The sequence below is a fragment of the Oryzias latipes genome, chromosome 13 (genome assembly GCF_053564925.1).
Source record: "Oryzias latipes strain Hd-rR chromosome 13, Olatipes_Hd-rR_3.1".
NCBI classification, from domain to species: Eukaryota; Metazoa; Chordata; class Actinopteri; order Beloniformes; family Adrianichthyidae; genus Oryzias; species Oryzias latipes.
Window position 1 is genome coordinate 12,360,518 of NC_136249.1, and position 18,430 is coordinate 12,378,947.

Consider the following 18,430-nt stretch of genomic DNA (forward strand, 5'->3'; position numbering starts at 1 on the left):
CTGATGTTTAGCACTGGAGGAGTGTGTGTTGTTAGTCTCCCAAGTTTTTTTATTTCTTTTCTTGTGTTTGATCTAAACCTGAACACATTCTGGCAGCAACTAGCTTCTGCCCCAAACTGAGTTTTATAAATTCTTATTTTTTTTACTGTTTTTACTAAGCTCTACATTCTGTTCTTTGGCCTTCAGGTTAAATCTTAATCAACAGACCACAAAGCCACTTGGCAAATTGAAAGCATTAGAAGGTGGGAGTTAATAACTGTTTGTTGTACCTGCCGTTAAAAGTAAGTCATTTATTGTTGAAAAATATTTGTTTAATCACAAGGTAAACAGATGACAAATTGGAGAGGGGATTAAAATAAATGTCACCAAAAAAAAAAAAAAAACCTGAGGATTTCTGTGACATTTGAAACTGGAAAAGATTTCTTTCTGACAGAATTAAATTGTTTGTTCTCTCTAATGTTGTGTCATGGAAACCTCCCAGGATGTTGTCACTTTTCTTTCTTTCTTTCTTTCTTTTTTTTTTTTTTTACTTCAATAATGACATGAACTAAGGGTTTTGTACTCACATAGGGGACTCCAAACAGACCAAATTCCAGCATGCCAGGAATGGCCCATTTGATGTCATTCCAGTTGGCTCCGTTGTCTCCCAGCCAGTGACCTGAGTATTTTCCAACTCCTGGAAAGGAGGAGCGGGTCAGCATCAGGGTGCGGTTTCCTCCAAACACTCGCTGCAGGGCTCTGTGGTGCAGAGAAAAGAAGAACTCGGTGAGGAAACTTTATCAGAAATAAGGTGGCTATTTTTATTTTCCCTTTTTATTCTGGAGATTCATTGAGGGAACGATCTCAATGGTAACAATGATATACAAAGTACATCTCCTCCCAATAATATGCCTTATAAGACAGAATGAAGAGAGATATTTAAAAGTAAGATGATCAACTTTTTTAAAATGTATTTTGAGGTAATATGCATTCATTGGGATGATACACTTGGCACAAAGCTGACCATAGATTTGCTTTAAAACTTCTGTACATGTATGTTGATTTTAAAATTTGGACATGACTTGCTAATGTGGCTCAAATGCAATCGTTGGACGATCATGGCTATACCATTTTGATGGTCTAAAGGGGGAATCTGCCACGGTCTGGTAAATCTCCTCTGCTTCTCCCCAAATTGCTTTGCGCTGACGTATCCATGTATGATTTCATACAAATGAAATCTAATCTAATGGACCTTAATGTTTCCCAATTATAATTCACAATCTAGAAAAAAACCACATTTGACCAAAAATACAGGATTTTCCTAAATAATACACGTCATAAATTAAGTGAATTTTAAGTATACGCGCACAAATATTTGTCATCAGGCGTGCACGTGAGCTGTCATCTGGTTGATATTCATAATCCATAGAGATTTCCATGCCTCAGTGAGAATATGCCACGCTCACGTTGGTGTTCCTTTGTAGGTTTGTGAACATAATGAGCCATTAAACGGTTCCAGCATTAGATCTAGATGAGGAATTCATCCAAGCACTCAGGGAGCCGAGCTCATTAGAACATATTTCTGCTCATGGGATCCAACTTACAATTTGTCCGTAAAAAAGACAAAGTCTAAGATTTAGAGCAGGGCACAAGTCAGTGAAATGCACTAAACTCGCTAACCCTATCATTTCTCTGCTCGTCAGTGATGTCTGGGTGTAAATATCATGTGTTTCCTTCAGAGCAAGATATACATTTTGACTTACTGTTTTAAGGTGACAGTGACAGCTAAAAATCCCTAAATCAGTCCCCCTAATTTTGATAGATGTACTCACTGTTCAGTAGCCAGCACCATAGAGTAGCCATACAGACTGTGGACATCATAGTGGTTCCCCCAGGCCTGCTTTGCATCCATGCACAAGGTCTTACTGTACATCAGGTCATCTAAAATCCCTGGAGAAGATAGGACATGAAAGAGATGAGAAGATGGGCAAAGTAAATGGAAGGCTGAAAAAAAAAGAAAAAATGGAGCAGAGTAAAGGAGGTGGAGGGATGAGGATGCAGGGTGGGGGCAATGTAGGTGACACTGAGCTGTACTGCTGTGAAGAGTGGCAACAATGAAGAAGAAGGAAAGCATTAAAAAAAAAGGATCATAGATGCATGTGTTCTACAGCTCCTATCATGCAGCCAGTTGAAACGTTGCAGAGGAGTCATTTTCAGGATTCTTCTCCTGGGACCTACTGTTTTGGATTAGTTTTCCACTGAACCTGAACCTGAAACCCATTCAGGGGAACCTCTCCCTAACCCATTTTTTTCCGCTTCGCTGTGCCGTGCCGCGAGCTGCACCTTCATACAACAGTGTTGCTATTTCGGTTACACCACCGACTCCAGAGGCAGTAACAGGAGCATTAGGAGAAACTGCAAGTTCACAATGGAGAAGTTGTTGAACCACTGGTTCTTCAATTCAAGTGCAACGTTGCTGTGCAACTCGCAAGATTTGACAAACAGGTTTTTGTAAAATAAATAAGTAAATAAATAAAGTATAACTTTATGTACTGTACATAGTTTTACAAGCTTGTTTTTTATGTATCCAAAATCAGTGATTTAGCCACAATTTAGTGCACATCTACTGTGTCCATTAAGTGTTTATTTAGCTCTGTAGCTATCATTCCTTTTTTACTTTAGCACATCATTTTGGATCAAGGCTGCAGATGGAATTGTAAATCTTTTAGCTGAAAGTCAATGCTCAAGTTGTGACTTTAAATAGTATCTTTTTTTAAAGTTTCACCACAAATCAAAAAAGTGAAATGACATACACATGTCTATTCATGAATATAAACATTGATCTTACTTGGAGTGTAAGGAGGGTAGTTTAGCTTGTTGACACTGCAGCCCTTACTTGATCCCTGCTTGAAATTAGCCACCTCATTCATGTCCTAAAAAAAGATCAAATGTGAGATATGCAACTTAAAACAATAATACAACACATAAACTCTATTATGACTTTTATTTCTTCTTTTATTTTCTAGTATCTGATAACACATATAATGTATTAATATGCAGGCGTCAGAATCAGCTGCTCAGTTCTGGTTTTCTTTCTTTTGAGCGGCTAATTACTAAGTGAAGTTTATGTTTTCGGACTTACAATCCACAGAGCGTCGTGTTTGACCTCCTTGTAAAGTCGATCATACTCATCCACCCACCAATCGATGCAGTTTTGGCTGGTATAATCTGGAAATACTGTCTCTCCTGGCCAGACCTGTGAAGACAGAAAAGTCCAAAACCGTTAATTCACAAACACCTTGATGGTCACTTTTACTTTAAGTTCAATCATATGCAAAATTATTGATCAGGAATAGTGCAAGAATATTCCTATTTTATGTTTATTTTTTATTTTTTTTATTTTATCATTACCTTTTTGTTTTTACACCAAGTCAATAAAAGGTTTATTTTGACCGGTTTCCATGTAAGATTATGCGTATTTCTGGGAAGTTTTATAGTTTAAGTAGAAAATAAATAAATAAATAAATTAGCAATCTATAGTTAAGGTTTTACAAAATCTAACGTTACTTCAAAAGAGTTACAAATGCTAAAAGGTAAATGATGTCTGCTCCTTGCTAACCATTAACCCCCTGCTGCTCCTCTTCCTTTTTCTTTTTATTCATATTCTATGCTTACTGGCATTAAAGTAATTCTTTTTTTTTTTTCAGTCTTAAATGTCTCTGCATGATGTCTTTAACCTCATGCTCACTGTGTGACTGAGCATAATCAGCTGAACTGGTGCGCTGAGCTCCATGGAGGCTAAAAAAAAAATAAAATAAAAAATAAAGTGCCCATGGGGGTGTCAGCAAAACAGCTCAGAGATGTAGGAATGACAAAGAAAAAAGGGAGGCGGGGGGAAAGGAACTCAGCGAAAAGGCTGGATTGATGAGGGGGAGATGGCAAAGGAGAAAGCGGATGAAAAGGCTGACTGGTTGGGGAAGAGAACAGAGAAAAACAGGAATCGATAATGCAATAAAAATCTCCAGACGTGACTGTGTGTTAGAAGTCAACCCTAATGACATGTATTGAGAGAAATGAATAATCAACAGACAGAGGCAGAGATTTCCTGCGTGTGAGGAGGTGTGTGCGTACATTTTCTTCTGTGGGCGCACAGATATATTAGAACTCAAGGTTGTGCCATACGCGCCATCGTATGCCTCCACTTCCACCAGCAATAACTTTTCAACCTAGTCTGTGGCAAAGGCATGAATCATGCTTATGTATGCTCGCGTGAATATACACAGATTTATAGGTGGGTGTTCTTGGCAGGCGGTCAAAATTCCAAGGTCAGGAGCTTTTTGATAAACTGTTTCTGATGCCATCTTTTCTTTTTCAAAATCCTTCCTTCCAGGTTTTGTCAGTTTAAGGTTTCCGCTATCCCTGACAAAAGTTCAAACACTTGGAAAAAGGGCTTTCTTTAGAGGTGCAGCGAAAAATGAAATTTTAGCCGCCTGTTTCTCTCTTTTACTGCACCGTATGATGTTTTCTCTGTCATTCCGCTTGTCTCTGTTCTCCTAGAACGCATCCCATACCTCCTCGGCTGGGCTTTTGTTCTCTGTACCTTATTATGTGTCTCTCTGTCTCATGCATCTCTGTGTGACTCGTTTCCTGCCCATATCTCTGTCACTTAATCAGTAAGCCAGTCAGTCCGTCTCCCTGCACATTTCCCTCTAATCTATTATCTGTGCCTGTCTGTCTGCTCATGTTTCTGTCTGTAACCTTCACATTTACACCAACACAGACTCTGTCCTCTCCAAGCTGCTTTGTTTACTCCTATTCATTTTTTTTTCCTGTCGAGAAATGTTTATGTGTACAGTTGAGGCTTTGCGATCACTTACTCAGACACTGGAACATGTGAGCCAACTGCAGTAGCTTTTATCCTCATCTTAGTGGTGTTTAAAGCAGACAATATGTACGCCTGTCACTATGTTTCTCTTATATTAGTAAAACATTCAAAGAAAAATTGTAAATATAGGGAATGTAACAATTCAACAATGAATCAATTTCTATTCCTACGATCCAACCAGCTATCCTAGGCACTTTACCATTGGGAGTGGGTCATCTAGACCCACTACAGTGCTCTGAAGCTTTTTTCTTCAATGATTTGTGATCTTCACTGGTGTCCATGGATTACATGAAATCTTTCCACCTTTATCCACCTTTGTCATGGTAGGGAGAACACGTCAATGTAAGGGTGGGGTCATCTAAGATAGCACAAGGGTTAATCGAATCGACCTTAATACCATTAGCCCCCATAAGGTAATAACAACTAAGTGTCATCACAGCAGACAACACATGTGTGATGGCAGCAAAACATGATCAGTCCATCATTCCAGTTCAATGTGTGGAAAGACTTTACATGTGACCATGTATCATTTTGATGTGTAAAAACAACAGTGGGCTGAAATTTATAAAACAAAAACAATAATAGATTTGCAATTAGTTCTTGTTTACTTGTTTGTTTGTATACATATTTAATTTACACTTGATTATCTTGCAAGTAATACAAGGAATCTGGAAAACTTCACCTGCACTGTTCAGTATTCAGATATTTCACAGTTAGTCCCAAAAATTGATTTATTTGGGGAATGATGCCCTGGATTAATTTTAGCTCAGTGAATCAGATTGTTCAAAATTAACCAACACTGACTATGAATTTTCTCGGCAACAGCAAATTATGATACAAACAGAATCATAGTTGAAATGAATTGTTAAACCCCTTTTAAATGTCTTTTTAAATGATTTGACTGCTTTCAATACAAACATGTGCTATCAGACAATAAAAACACTAGGATTAGTCATATGTGTACAATATGGGCAAAGAAATTTTTTAGCAGGTGCACAGAACTAAATTCTTTTCTCCTTTTGTGATTCTTTCTCACCAGCAGACATACAAACGTCTGCACATCTAATTTGCCATGTGTCGACTCAGAACATTCCAGGACTCAGGAACGTTCTGGAATCACTGCATGCGTTTGACCTGTTCATAAGTACCATGAAAAAGGCGATTAGCAGAGGGGCCAGGCTTAATCGTGTGTGTAATCAAATGCAGCATCGCAAAAGCGCAGGAGGAGTGTACTTTTTGCTCTGCACTTCAACTCACTGCAGGGTGGAGATTCTTTAAAAAAAACCTTTGCCCTGTGATAGGAATAACAACTAATAGTTGAGCTTCTGACATTAGTTGTAAGATACAAGGCATGAAGCAACCGCACACAAATGAGATGTGTTTTAGAAAACTGCGAAGAAAAAAAAAAGAAAAACAGTTAATGAAACAAAGGTTTTCATTTTTAAGCTGGTGTATTAAGTGATGGATCCAACAGCCAGAATCTCTGCAGGTGCATAAATGCCACTAAAACCAAACCTGAAAAAGGGTCGATCTTAACCCAAACACCAAGTATGTCAAACTAAAGTAGTTTAGGGAGATTTTTGTTGTTATTTGTTTTCCTTGGATACTCTGCTTCATTTGTGAAGCTCACCAAATTTCAGACAACAGAATCCTGGTCAGTGGGAAAATGTGGGCCTTTTTTTTTTTCTTTACCAGTGAGAAAACCCTGCTGTGCTTTCACACAGTGTGAACACAGAGACTGTCCAGTGGACCACAGAAAGGAAGAGAAGCAAAGAGAGTCAATGGAGTAGACCAAAATATCCAGGGGAGTAAAAATAAAATTTACAGGGGCATTTTAAGCAGAGGCCAAAAGAGCTGGAAATAGTTTCTTATAGTTGGTTGCAAAAAAAGTGAGGTGGTGCAGGTCAATATTTTCTTACAATAAAAAATATGTTTTAGTATAATGTTAAAATTGCACTGTATTTAAAAATTTAAGAAATCCCATATATTTTTTATATGCCACCATATTGTAAACTTGTGTATCTTTAAACTGTATTTTATATAACTTGAATCACCAAAATTGACGTAGTCATGGTAAAATAAAAAAATCATGTATGAGACTGCAGCAGTACTCATTTGAAGTTTTTGTGTCTAGACGTCTTTTTAGGTTACATCAAAGGTATTTTTTGGTACCAAGAGTTAACAAAGGTGTGTGAAGTGCTCTGTAAAAAAAACATTTTACTGAGCGATACAACTACTCAGGGTACAACAAAAGAAACAAGCCTATGCGTACTTGTACTTCACATTCAGCTAAAGCAAAGAATTTGACTTTGCAGACATATCCTCCTTGATAAAACAAAAACAAGTGAAAAACTCTTGCTCACCTCTCCAACTAAATGAGTTTTCCCATCTGATTCTGTGACCCAGGCATTCTTCGCAGTTCCACGATCGTATGATCCGTATGCAACATCTCCTATCAACTTACTGGTGGCTATGGCAGGATCCTTGGGGACAGAGAGCACATTTATTAAAATGACACAATAAAAAAAACATACATTTTACTGTCTTTAATGAGGATCAAGCAGCCAATTATATCACTACAACTTTCAAGCATGGCTGCATGGCTGGTTTCAATATTTATAGTGTCATTGGGTTAGGCGGGTTATTTCGTGTAACCTTAGTCTTTGCTTTTTGCATTGGTCTGGAAGCTGATTTATTTTATGGTTTAGGCATTACATGCAATTGATTTTACTTTTTCTTATTGCAAGCTCAATAATATGGAACAAATGTTGCCAAACCTCATTACAGTCAAAAAGTATTACTTAAAAAGTTGGATAGAAATGAATACTTACCAAGATGAGGATGTACTTTTGGCCCTTCTCATGCAGGTAGTCAGCAAATGTGGGCAGGTCTTTGAAGTTCACCTTGTCATAGGTGAAATCTTTCTTTTCCTCCATGTAGTCTATATCAGTGTACTGGATGTCCTGTGGTTGAAATAAACATATATATATATATATATATATATATATATATATATATATATATATATATATATATATATATATATATATATATATATATATATATATATATATATATATATATATTTAGGCAGACAAAAACTTCATAAAAATATGCTTTTTGGGATGACAATCTAATTTTAATGCATTCACTTGTGTTTCTATTAGGACATTTCCACCGTAAAATGTTTTTATTTCTCCTACGTAATAGATTTTCCCAAATTTGAATAACTCATGAAATTATTTTAATGTTCTTTGCTGATGCATTAAGATGCATTAGTACTCTCTTTTTACTTTGTGCCTTTTCACTGTCAAAATCCTGCCAAAATCTGCTTCATATCAGTGGAGCAAATGGTTGAGAGCGCTCAGCCAGTTCCTTCCTGCAACGGTAATTATTTCCAGATATATAAAGGAGAAGGTGATAATACCACCTGCGGTCTATCTAGCGCTTATCAAACATGTTCCTGAGTACAACAGCAGCGAAAGCCGCAGGTGCCTAATGTCTGTGGATATGAAACACAAACTGGAGATTACCGGAGTAAAATACAGAGATGAGCTTGATATTTATTTGTGTGTGATTATTCGATAAGGCTTGGTTCAAGCTTAGTTCAAATCATAGCCTTGACCGGTGTAATAACTGCTACATTGTTAAACAGTTGCTTGTTTTATGAGGGCATACAACAATTAAGATTAAAATTTCGCTGACCAGTTTAGAAAAAAAAAACAGTTTATCAATCATCAGTTCCTATAATGGAGGGGACTTTGTGCCGTTTGTCACCTTTGCAGGCTCAACAAAGATAAGCAGCAAGATTCATACAGAAGGAAATGTCAAGCAGAACTGCTATTTATCAAACGTCTCAGTAGGAATGAGGTGTTGAAGTAGTTTTAACATTCAGACGAGGATGAATGAGATAATGAAAGGAACTTGGTCAATGTATCCGTGATCAACGATAACGTTCCCTCTTGAGAAATAGTGGTTCTGGGATTGAATTTTCAAAGCCCAGCAGACTTTCTATTACTTGACAAAAAGCTGGATTACCCTGTCCAAGCTAAAGGCCACCTCTATCGCTCTGACTGCCTGCCAATCTTCTGCTTCAAACCTCATAGAAGGTTTTAGCAGATAGTGTTGCTGTTTATGTGTTTTCCACTGGAACTAAATAGTGGTCGATCCGTGGTTCAAGTTTCAAAAACAGGTGCAAAAGATAAGAAATCAACAGGTAAGATAATAGTTACATTTCTGATGCCTGAATTTATTTACAGCTTTGAAAAAAAAAATAGTAATGTTTTGGATTTCAAGTAGATGCTAAGGTAAAGTTATTTTTGGAGCCAACATGGTTTGCTGCATATTTGGATCAAAAGTAGACTAGGCTTTCCATGCTTATTTTTTTGGTATAAAACAGAAACATTTTCAAATCAAAATATTATGATCTATTTACTTTTTTTTGTTTGTTTTTTTTACTTATGTTTTGTCCTTCTGTAATACTATCTTCCGTGGCTTTATCTTTCTTAAATAACAGATTCTATTCAACTGCTTTAACTTAATCCAACTTGAGAGTTTCTTGTTTCCCTTTATTTGGATCTTAAATAAAAAAAGATTTAAATATTGTATAGGTAATAAAACACAAATATTAGAGTTTGAACATTTATGTATGATTACCTGTTGCCAATACTGCATTGCTGAGAAAATACAAAAACTACAAGACTAAATCTTACATATGGAAGTCCCACTGCACGGTTCCTCTCCACTGTTTTCTTGACCTCACTCAGGCTCCCGTAGTTCCAGCGGGACAGCTGGAAACCCAGCGACCAGTAGGGAGGGATGACTGGCCGGCCGATCAACTGTGAAAAACATGCCCTTTTACTTATTGTACCAACAAAACAGCTTACAATTTTACAAATAATTCAGAATCAAATGAAAATGTAAGGTTCACCTCTTCAAACTCCTGCACAACTTGTTCTGGTGTTTCTCCGAAAAAAATGAAGAAGTCAAGGATTCCACCGATGGTCCTGTAGGTCACAGCCGGGGCAGGCTGCAGAGTCACCTCTGCAAAGAAGCAAAACACAGCAATTGTTTGTCAGAACTTTATTGCAATCAGCTAACAAAGTGTATTTTGTGCATTAATATCCTTGCAGACAGCTGCTTGCAGTCAAAATGTGCATTGTGTTTCTTTACCCATAGCATTGCTGTTCAGAAGAAAAACCCCAAAAGAGTTCCCACTGTTATCTTCCAGACAGAGGAAGAAGGGATAATGTCCATAAAGGTTATGGGTTCCCTACAAAAAACAAAAAAAAGGGATGAAGGGACTTTTTCAGGGTTAAACTTGTTGACCAAAGTCACATTTCTTTGTGTCCCCCATACCCCATTGGGGAAGGCGTCTCTGCTAAAAATGGGCCAAGTCCTCCAGTTTGTGTCATGGCGATAGTTCTGATGGACATGTTCACCAAGACCATAAATATTATGAGATGGAAGCTTGGCAGACAGCTGGAGGAACTGGTCTGCAAAAACCAGTGGTGCAAATGTAGTGTCAAACCTAGACGGGTTGAATGAAAGAACAACAAAACAAAAACAACAAGGAATCAATATTTGCTTCACAAATTATGAAAGACACATGGAGGAGAAAATGCAAAGCGGGAAAAGCGGACATCAGAAAGGAGATGAGCATATGTTCAGTAGGCTTTAATGAGAGCACAGCCGGAAGAAGACAGAGTATCCCATCAAGCTGAAACAACCTTCCTGACAGTTTGTATCTTCTCTTTCAAAAAACATAAAACAGCATTCGATTCTGAAGCTGCAAAGACAAACAAACAAGTAAATAGCTAAATCTATTAGTAACAGAAAAAGGACAACCACTTTTATTATGTTTTTTGATTGCATTTTTGTGATGAAACTGCAAACAGCAAACATTTTTTCATAAAAGTAGCTCAAATAAATTCTGGTAAAAACACCTAAATCACTATAACTTAGTGTGCACACTGGGTTTTTCTGAGCTGAATAATAACATAGCTCAGTCTTGTCCATAGGTGCAAGAACACTGAAGTTATTGTTGGGAAAAGTTTGCTTTTATACGTTATGACACTGAGAATTCAGTTTGGCTAAAATGAGACAATTTTGATATTTGCATGGCTGAAGGATTTAATAGATATATAATGGCCAAATTCAGTTCTGAAAAATAGAAATGAGGAACAAAAAACAAAAAAAGGGAGTTGTTTTGAGTTGTTTCTTTTAGTTTATGGCTTTAGTTTAACTCATGCAAGTAAGAACATCTGTATTTAAACTCAAAGCAACTAAAAACAAATTCATCTAACCAGTGAATTGTGCTCTAAAGTCTATAACACTTCAAACAACTGTCAACCACTAAAAACTGCTCATAAAATGAAAACATAAAAAAAAACTTTCTCTATTAAACCGTGCTGTTATCCATGTTTAATCTGCAATTTTGTGTTCAAACATGTTCTGTTGAAAAAAATAAAATTACAATAACATCCTGTTTAAAAAAAAATATTTTTAAGTCAAATATTTCAGTTCCATCGAAGAATTTTATTACAAAAGATTTTTTGACCAAATTGTTTGTTAAAGTCATACCTTTTAAATATGTTTTTGTCTCTGCTCACAAAATTTTACAAAAACGCACCGCACAGTTTAAGGTTTAAAAACTGTGAAAATAAAAACCTTTGTTTTATAGTTTTTTTATTTTTATTTTTTTATCAGATTCGTATAATAAAAACGATGCATATCAATGTTGGCATGAACAGCAGATGTTAAGCTGCAAAAACTTGCTGATGCAACATGCACAGCATAATATAAAACATAATAAAGTGTAGCAGATGCGGTAAATTACCTCGTGCAGTCTTGTACTTTGATATAACATGGTAAATAAGTGCTCTTTTATATTTCTTTGAATTTCCTACATGGACTAATGTAAAAAAAGCAATAATTACTTAAAACTTCAAAGTCAAAAAGGCTGGGTAATTACTCACAGGACTTTTTTGTTCTCTTTTCTGCGCACAATGAGGCCGAAGGGTTCATTAGTGATTTCTAGTGCATCGCTGATGGGGGTCGATGGGTTACTTGTGACGGTGTTGATGTGTTCATGAGGTACCTCAAACCTCTTCTGCTGGGCATCAAATATCTGAAAGAAAATAATAAGACACTCATGCATCTGTTGTGTCTTTCATGTCTGCACCACGCACATTTGTTTTCTTCCAATATTATCCAATTTTATGTTTACACATAGTGATTTAAAAATGTTTATTCAATATTATAAAATATTTCCCCCCTTTTTTTTATATATAATCAGAGTTTGGAATGTAAAAAGAGCACTGTGTTGATGAGACAGAGGAAGAATGAGCTGCTGCCTGACTTTGGTTACCTTAAATCGAAGACGATTGCTTGTCTGCATTTCGGCGTGGAATGACAGCTGCTGTATATCCGCACCAAACAAAGATGGAGAGGGCATTCTGCTCAGCTCAGCTGTGATCTCTACAAAATCAGGCACACTTTATAATGATATTTTAAATTCACATTCTACGCAAAGAAACTGCAGTTGGCAAAAATCTTTGGAATCCTGGTGTTGAAAAATACATGACTTTTATGCTTTTCCTCATGAGAGAGAATCATTTAGGCTAACTTTTGTTATGAAGGAATCCCAAAAAATAGATAGAATTAATGCAAAACTTTAAAATCATAGCCTTTTAGAAATCCTTTTCTAAATTACTGAAAGATTCATCCAAAAATGTTTTCTTCTTTTAAATTTTTGACCTTGCAAAACCTACAAAAATGCACATAATTATTGATGCGAGGAACACCAGAAAAACATTGGGAATGTGGTGCAGTCAGAAAACAAACAGAAAGTCAAACATTTCCATCAGTGAGTGAGCACACGCGTGTGAAAGCAGGATAACAAAAAGGGGGGGGGGGGGGCACAGATTTACCATGGGGATTTGGGTGTTTCACTGAGTGCGCTGTGTAACCATGGTTGGATGAGAAAAAGCACCAGGGAACATTTGGGGTATCCAGAGGGCTCCAGCAGCAGCCGCGCTGCTCACACGTCAGCTGTGGGAAAAGATTGAAATCCTTTTTGTCATTATTCACACAGCCACTATGACCATAGTACTGGTAGTACAAGCTTTGCAAGAGAAATCAATGGAACTAGTGGCATAATCAGTATGATCAGTTTCAATACCAGTGTTGACCAAATCTATTGAAATGGGCTTTTTATCAGACCTGTGATGCTCCAGTTTCAGGAAAACAGTCCACCCTCTCAGCCTGAGCAACGTTCGGACAAACAGGAATGAATCCCTCATTTGTTTCTGTCAAAAAAGGACACAATGAAGGATTTGACACAATGTGAAGTAATATAGTTGGGTTTTTTTTTTATGTATTTTTTTTGTTTTTTTTCATGATGAGTTTTACATTTTGTTTCTGTAACATGTCCATAACTACAGAGTTACGTAAGCAGCTGATGACAATAACTCAGGTACGCAGTTCCACAGCCAGACCTTTAAAATCCAACTGTTCATTTCCAGTCTTTCATCGTAAAGCAGACGGCATTCAAAGCTTCAAGTTTTAAAGGCAATGTCTTGGTGTGAGTCATAAAACAGACTTTGGCAGTTTTTACAGCTCTGTTGCCGTAACCCCTTGTGCTATCCTAGGCACTTTACCATTGGGAGTTGGGTCATCTACACCCACTAGACAGTGCGCTGAACCTTTTTTCTTCAATGATTTGTGATCTTCACTGGTGTCCATGGATTACATGAAATCTTTCCACCTTTATCCACCTTTGTCATGGTAGGGAGAACACGTCAATGTAAGGGTGGGGTCATCTAAGATAGCACAAGGGCTAAGAACAGGATTTGGCAACATGCCATCCACATGCCACTCTGCAGGACCGCAAAATGTTTCTACTAAAGCTCATTTAAGGTTTGCTATGGTATTGTATCATGTTTCATCATCCCTCTAATGGTTGAACTTTGTTATATTTTACTTAAAGACTAAGAGAAATCAACTTTGAGGCTGTTTTTTGGTTCCAAGAAAATTCCTGTTATTGTTGTTATTTTCTGTCTTTTGTTCTTCTAAAGACACAACTTGATTTTCTTTGCTTATTTTCTATTTTACAATCACTTTTTCATAAAACTGAAAAATAATTCTTTGAGAAAAATACTTTTTTTTTTACTGGCTCTTATTTATTTCTGGTCTCCCAGCTCTATTATAATTTAAGATAATAATTTATCTTTTTCTTTTTTTTTTAACTGTCTACAAAAAATAGTTTTTTGTAAAATTGTGTGTTATAATTAAACCAAAAAGCAAAAAATAAAATCAAAAACAGAATCTTGAAATAATTCTTTTGTTTGATTCAAAAGGTGTGTTTTACTGTAAGTGTTGGGGGGTTTCATTTTACCATCTTGGATGGATTTAGGTTCTCTTGTGAAGTACAGAGCGATCATGGTGACAGCTGTTGCAGTCATCAACACAAAGAGGACCAGGAGGGTCACCTCCATACTGGAGAACCGCCTTTTCCCCATCTAAAACCATGTTAAGAAAAGCACATACTTACTGGAAATGCAAGGTTAATAACTGACAATTGTTAACATCAACTCTACCCAAAAAAAAAAAAAAAAATTAAGATCATATTTGAAATAATTGTTATTTTGAGTATAGAAAAAATTGACTTTGTCCTGAAAAGCAAAGTCTATAAAACAAAGGCAACCTGTTCATAGATCAATTGTAATTTCACTTCTCCATTTATACTTCGCTCAGTTTACTTTTTCCAGAAAAAAACAAAAAAAACAGGGTGAAAGTCTGTGGGCATGTGTCTGTTTGGATGCACGAGAGGCTCAAAGCCATTGTGGTTAATGCGCTGTGAAGAGCAGCTGAGGGCACAGTGAGACAGAGAGCCAGACGTGCGCATGCCCCTGTTTGTTTGCAGTCAGCTACACATCACAGTCGAGCGCTGAAAAGCTCCTGCACACATGTAGTGTAACACACAAAGACACGAAACATCAGAAACAGCAGCGCAAACACTTCATGCAGACTCACTGCTCCTCTTTCAGCTCGTGCTTCTCCTCAAAATAGCTTTGAGACAGCCGATACTTGCCGTTGCCAACTGAGCATTGCAATACACGTGCATCCTCAAATGTCAAAACTGCACATTTGTTCTTTGCAATGCAGTAAAGGGGACTGCGCTGAGAAGCACATATCCATCTGAAGCCACGTTTACACCATGCTCAGAAACACGTTTACGTCACTACTTCCAATAAAAAAAAACTTTGTAAAAAGACATTTATGTGCGATTTGGACTTGGTAATGCATTGTTACAAAAGGGTTTAAGTCCATTGAACCGATGTCAAAAGTTAAACAACTTGAATTTCGAGCAACCATGCAATTATATTTGATAGTGACAAATGCATGGTCCTTCTTTAATTCCAGAATTGCTGACCTTTTGGAAATTGATCACAAGGTAGACATTAATGATTGCAATTCGTGCAACGTGACACCAAGTCTTTCATGTATCGAAGCAGAACTGTTAAAATAATAAGCACTGTGCAAGATTTGCAGTGCTTTGACATTTCCCACCAAGCCTCTTCCAACTAGAGTCGATACCCGATACATCTGCTCGTACTGGGTAGCGACAGTTCAATGTGAGCACGACATGCTAAAAGCGTATTCAAGATTGCTCATGTAGCACATTCAAGTATGTGCATCACATGCTCGGTGTCTATGAAGCCTACTGCTTGTAGCCTCAGTGAATTTGTTGTTATGGATAAAAATAGCATGTTTCTTTAAAACTCACTTCTGACAGCAAGAAAAGTTTAAACGAAATCTTTATTTTAGAGGTTTGCTCCCATAAAAAGATAAATTGAAAATGCATTAGTAGTTCGTCTAATCGATCATCTTGTATTGGGTAATGACTAAAATGTTGCTTGCATGCTACATCCTCAACTGACACTATGATTCATGTAGAAAAGAGTGTTTACTCGCTCCAGCGTACATAAACTACAATTTCAAATGTAAAAAAAAACCATGTTGTTATTTTTTGGAGGTCACTGTCTTGTCAGCCTGAAGCTTCAAACTTACCTTGCTTGTCTCTGCCGTCTGGGGAGAGGTGACTCCCAGTTCAAGTGTGACAGCGTTTTTATAAACCCGGGGTAAAAACTTATCAGAGAACCACCACCCCTTTACTCCTTATCTCTGTGTGTTTATGTGAGCAGCCCCAGAGTGAGTTAACAATCTCCTATGTCATAAAGTGAGTGTGGTTTAAAATTGATTTGTCAGCTAGCTATTATCTATCCCACCATCAGGGTTATTTTCCACAGTGTTAAAAAATGTACATTATTATATAACCTTATGCCTGTAAATTACCTAATGATGATCATGGATATTTTTTTACGTGCCATGATACTCAAAAGGTGCTCATTTAGAACAAAAGACAAAAACATGTTTCATTTATGTAAAAATGATGTGTTTACTTTACTTGTATTTTCCTCTTTTGTAATTAATCTGCAAAATTAGGAGATTTATTTTTTCCGTACGAAAGAGCTTAGCAAGAAAATATCGGATAACATAGTCCTTCAACTATGCTTTTTAATTAGCTTTTTTTTGCATGCTTACCTTGGAGACAAATGACACCTAAAAAACTGTTTGAAAAAAAAGGAGAACAACAGAAACTTAAATTAGCACAAAAAAAAAAAAAAAATATATATATATATATATATATATATATATATATATATATATATATATGTATATATATATATATATATATATATATATATATATATATATATATATATATATATATATAGGAGAAAAATATTTAAATGTTGGAGCAATATTTCTAAGCAATAAATTATATGGGGTGTAAGTTGTGTTTACTTTTCCAATGATCCACTCCTGTGAAAACAAATGTCACACTTTTTTACTTGTCCTGTCCAACAGCTGGGCAAACAGATGAGAGCTGAAGGCCTCTTGTGTTGGACATATTTTACTATAACAAAAAGGGTTATGAATCTTCTGACAAAGCAGAGGTATGTCTGAATAAACCCCTTTTGTAATCTAAGCCAAACTTTATTCATTTTTATCATATTTGAAACTCTTTTGTGTTGGACCGGACGGAAAAGGGAAGGGGGGAAGAAGAGAGAGGGATATTAGAGAGTGGGGGATAGGAGGGTAATTGGGGGGGGGGACCATGAAGCAGCATAAAGCAACAAGTTGCTGGACGGTCATAATCATTACAGTGAGGTTCAGAGCTAATACATGTCTATAAGGGCGGGGCCTGTCCACACACACACTCGAATTTTATAAACACATATGTTGGCTCAAAAATGTTCACATGTCAACATGTACAAAATGCAAATAATGTTCACACACGCATACTTATGCATTCAAACCAACTAGTATGAAATATTTCATTCGATCACGCAAAGTGTGCAAAGGTGAGCTAACAACTGTGCTCGAGTTAGTGTTGATGTTCTTCTAAAGTGGATGATGGAATGTGAAAAGAAGGAGGGAGAGTGCCCAGTCATCCCCACACCAAGACCCTCGCTGCAGCAGCCAGGAAACTCCAACACCCGCCCGGTAGCAGATAAAGATCAACTGCCACCCGGGTGATCACGTCCGCCACCCAGGCCAGGGCCTGCAGGACCGCCACGGGGGCCCCCAGAGCCAGAGAGCAGAGGGGCAAAGGGGGACAGAGAGTAGACCCCCGCCGCACCGTGAGGGCCCAACGCGGGGCCCCGCCCCAGAAGAGCGCCCACAGCCTCAGACGAGCCCACCACCACCACCCAGGAGTTCTGGGCATCCCCCACCCCAACCCCAGGTACGAGCCAGGACCCCCCAAGGGAGACCTGCCCCGCTCTCCAGGCAGCCACCCACCCCGCCTACGGTTGGTCCAGGAGAGAACAAGGCAGGGGCCAGCCATTCCCGCCCAGGAGGTGGACACCCAGGGGAAGAGGGGGTCCACAAGAAGTGTTGTAAACATGACCCTACCAGGCTCGCCCACAGTTGGAAATTTGGCAAGCCCAGCGCTCAGGGGCAAGGACCAGAACCTACACCACAGGGACATGGACACCCCCAGGCTCAGATGTGATGTGATATGTGATCCCTGGCTCTTGGTCTTGCCAGAGAACTCAGAGATCCCTTTCCCTGCATGGAGAGAGGACTGCCTGGCCCAGGAAGTCAGCACCCAGGGAACACGGCCACCGTGGCCAAGGGCCCAATACCCCCTACCAGGGATGGCGTAGGGGACAGATGGTCCGAGGTCCCACTTTCCTTGTGAAATGCACATGTGGTTTTTGATGTCGAAAAAATGCTGTTTGAAAAAGCTTGAAGCAGTGACGTGGGTGATACAGCCGTTGAACTACAAGGTCCCTACTCTGCTCCATTCCAAAGCATCCACTTACAGACAATTAGATCCATGTATGTCTCTGTTTTCCTCGTCTGATCTGGCTCAGAATTTTATGGCTGGATAGCTACAGTTTTGCTTGCCATTTTTGTTGGACTGTTAATGTTAGGTTGGAGTTGATAGGGGTTGTAAACTATCTACAGAGTGTGTAAAAAAAAAGGATCAGG

The 18,430-nt window shown here is 37.9% G+C and overlaps 1 protein-coding gene across 1 annotated transcript in view; it reads right to left on the bottom strand.

The window, feature by feature from the left end:
- si (sucrase-isomaltase) overlaps positions 1 to 16,089 on the bottom strand; it is a 58,499-nt gene extending 42,410 nt beyond the window's left edge. The window contains exons 1-16 of the mRNA XM_023961588.2: positions 15,938 to 16,089; positions 14,262 to 14,385; positions 13,088 to 13,173; positions 12,796 to 12,916; positions 12,234 to 12,343; positions 11,842 to 11,993; positions 10,223 to 10,394; positions 10,037 to 10,136; positions 9,795 to 9,907; positions 9,577 to 9,702; positions 7,696 to 7,827; positions 7,228 to 7,347; positions 3,122 to 3,235; positions 2,828 to 2,912; positions 1,812 to 1,929; positions 567 to 738 (exon numbers count right to left, since the gene is read on the bottom strand). Of these exons, the coding sequence (XP_023817356.1) occupies positions 567 to 738; positions 1,812 to 1,929; positions 2,828 to 2,912; positions 3,122 to 3,235; positions 7,228 to 7,347; positions 7,696 to 7,827; positions 9,577 to 9,702; positions 9,795 to 9,907; positions 10,037 to 10,136; positions 10,223 to 10,394; positions 11,842 to 11,993; positions 12,234 to 12,343; positions 12,796 to 12,916; positions 13,088 to 13,173; positions 14,262 to 14,385 (1,845 nt within the window). The 5' untranslated portion in view covers positions 15,938 to 16,089. The remainder of the gene's footprint in view (positions 1 to 566; positions 739 to 1,811; positions 1,930 to 2,827; positions 2,913 to 3,121; positions 3,236 to 7,227; positions 7,348 to 7,695; positions 7,828 to 9,576; positions 9,703 to 9,794; positions 9,908 to 10,036; positions 10,137 to 10,222; positions 10,395 to 11,841; positions 11,994 to 12,233; positions 12,344 to 12,795; positions 12,917 to 13,087; positions 13,174 to 14,261; positions 14,386 to 15,937) is intronic.
- Positions 16,090 to 18,430: the final 2,341 nt, after the last annotated feature.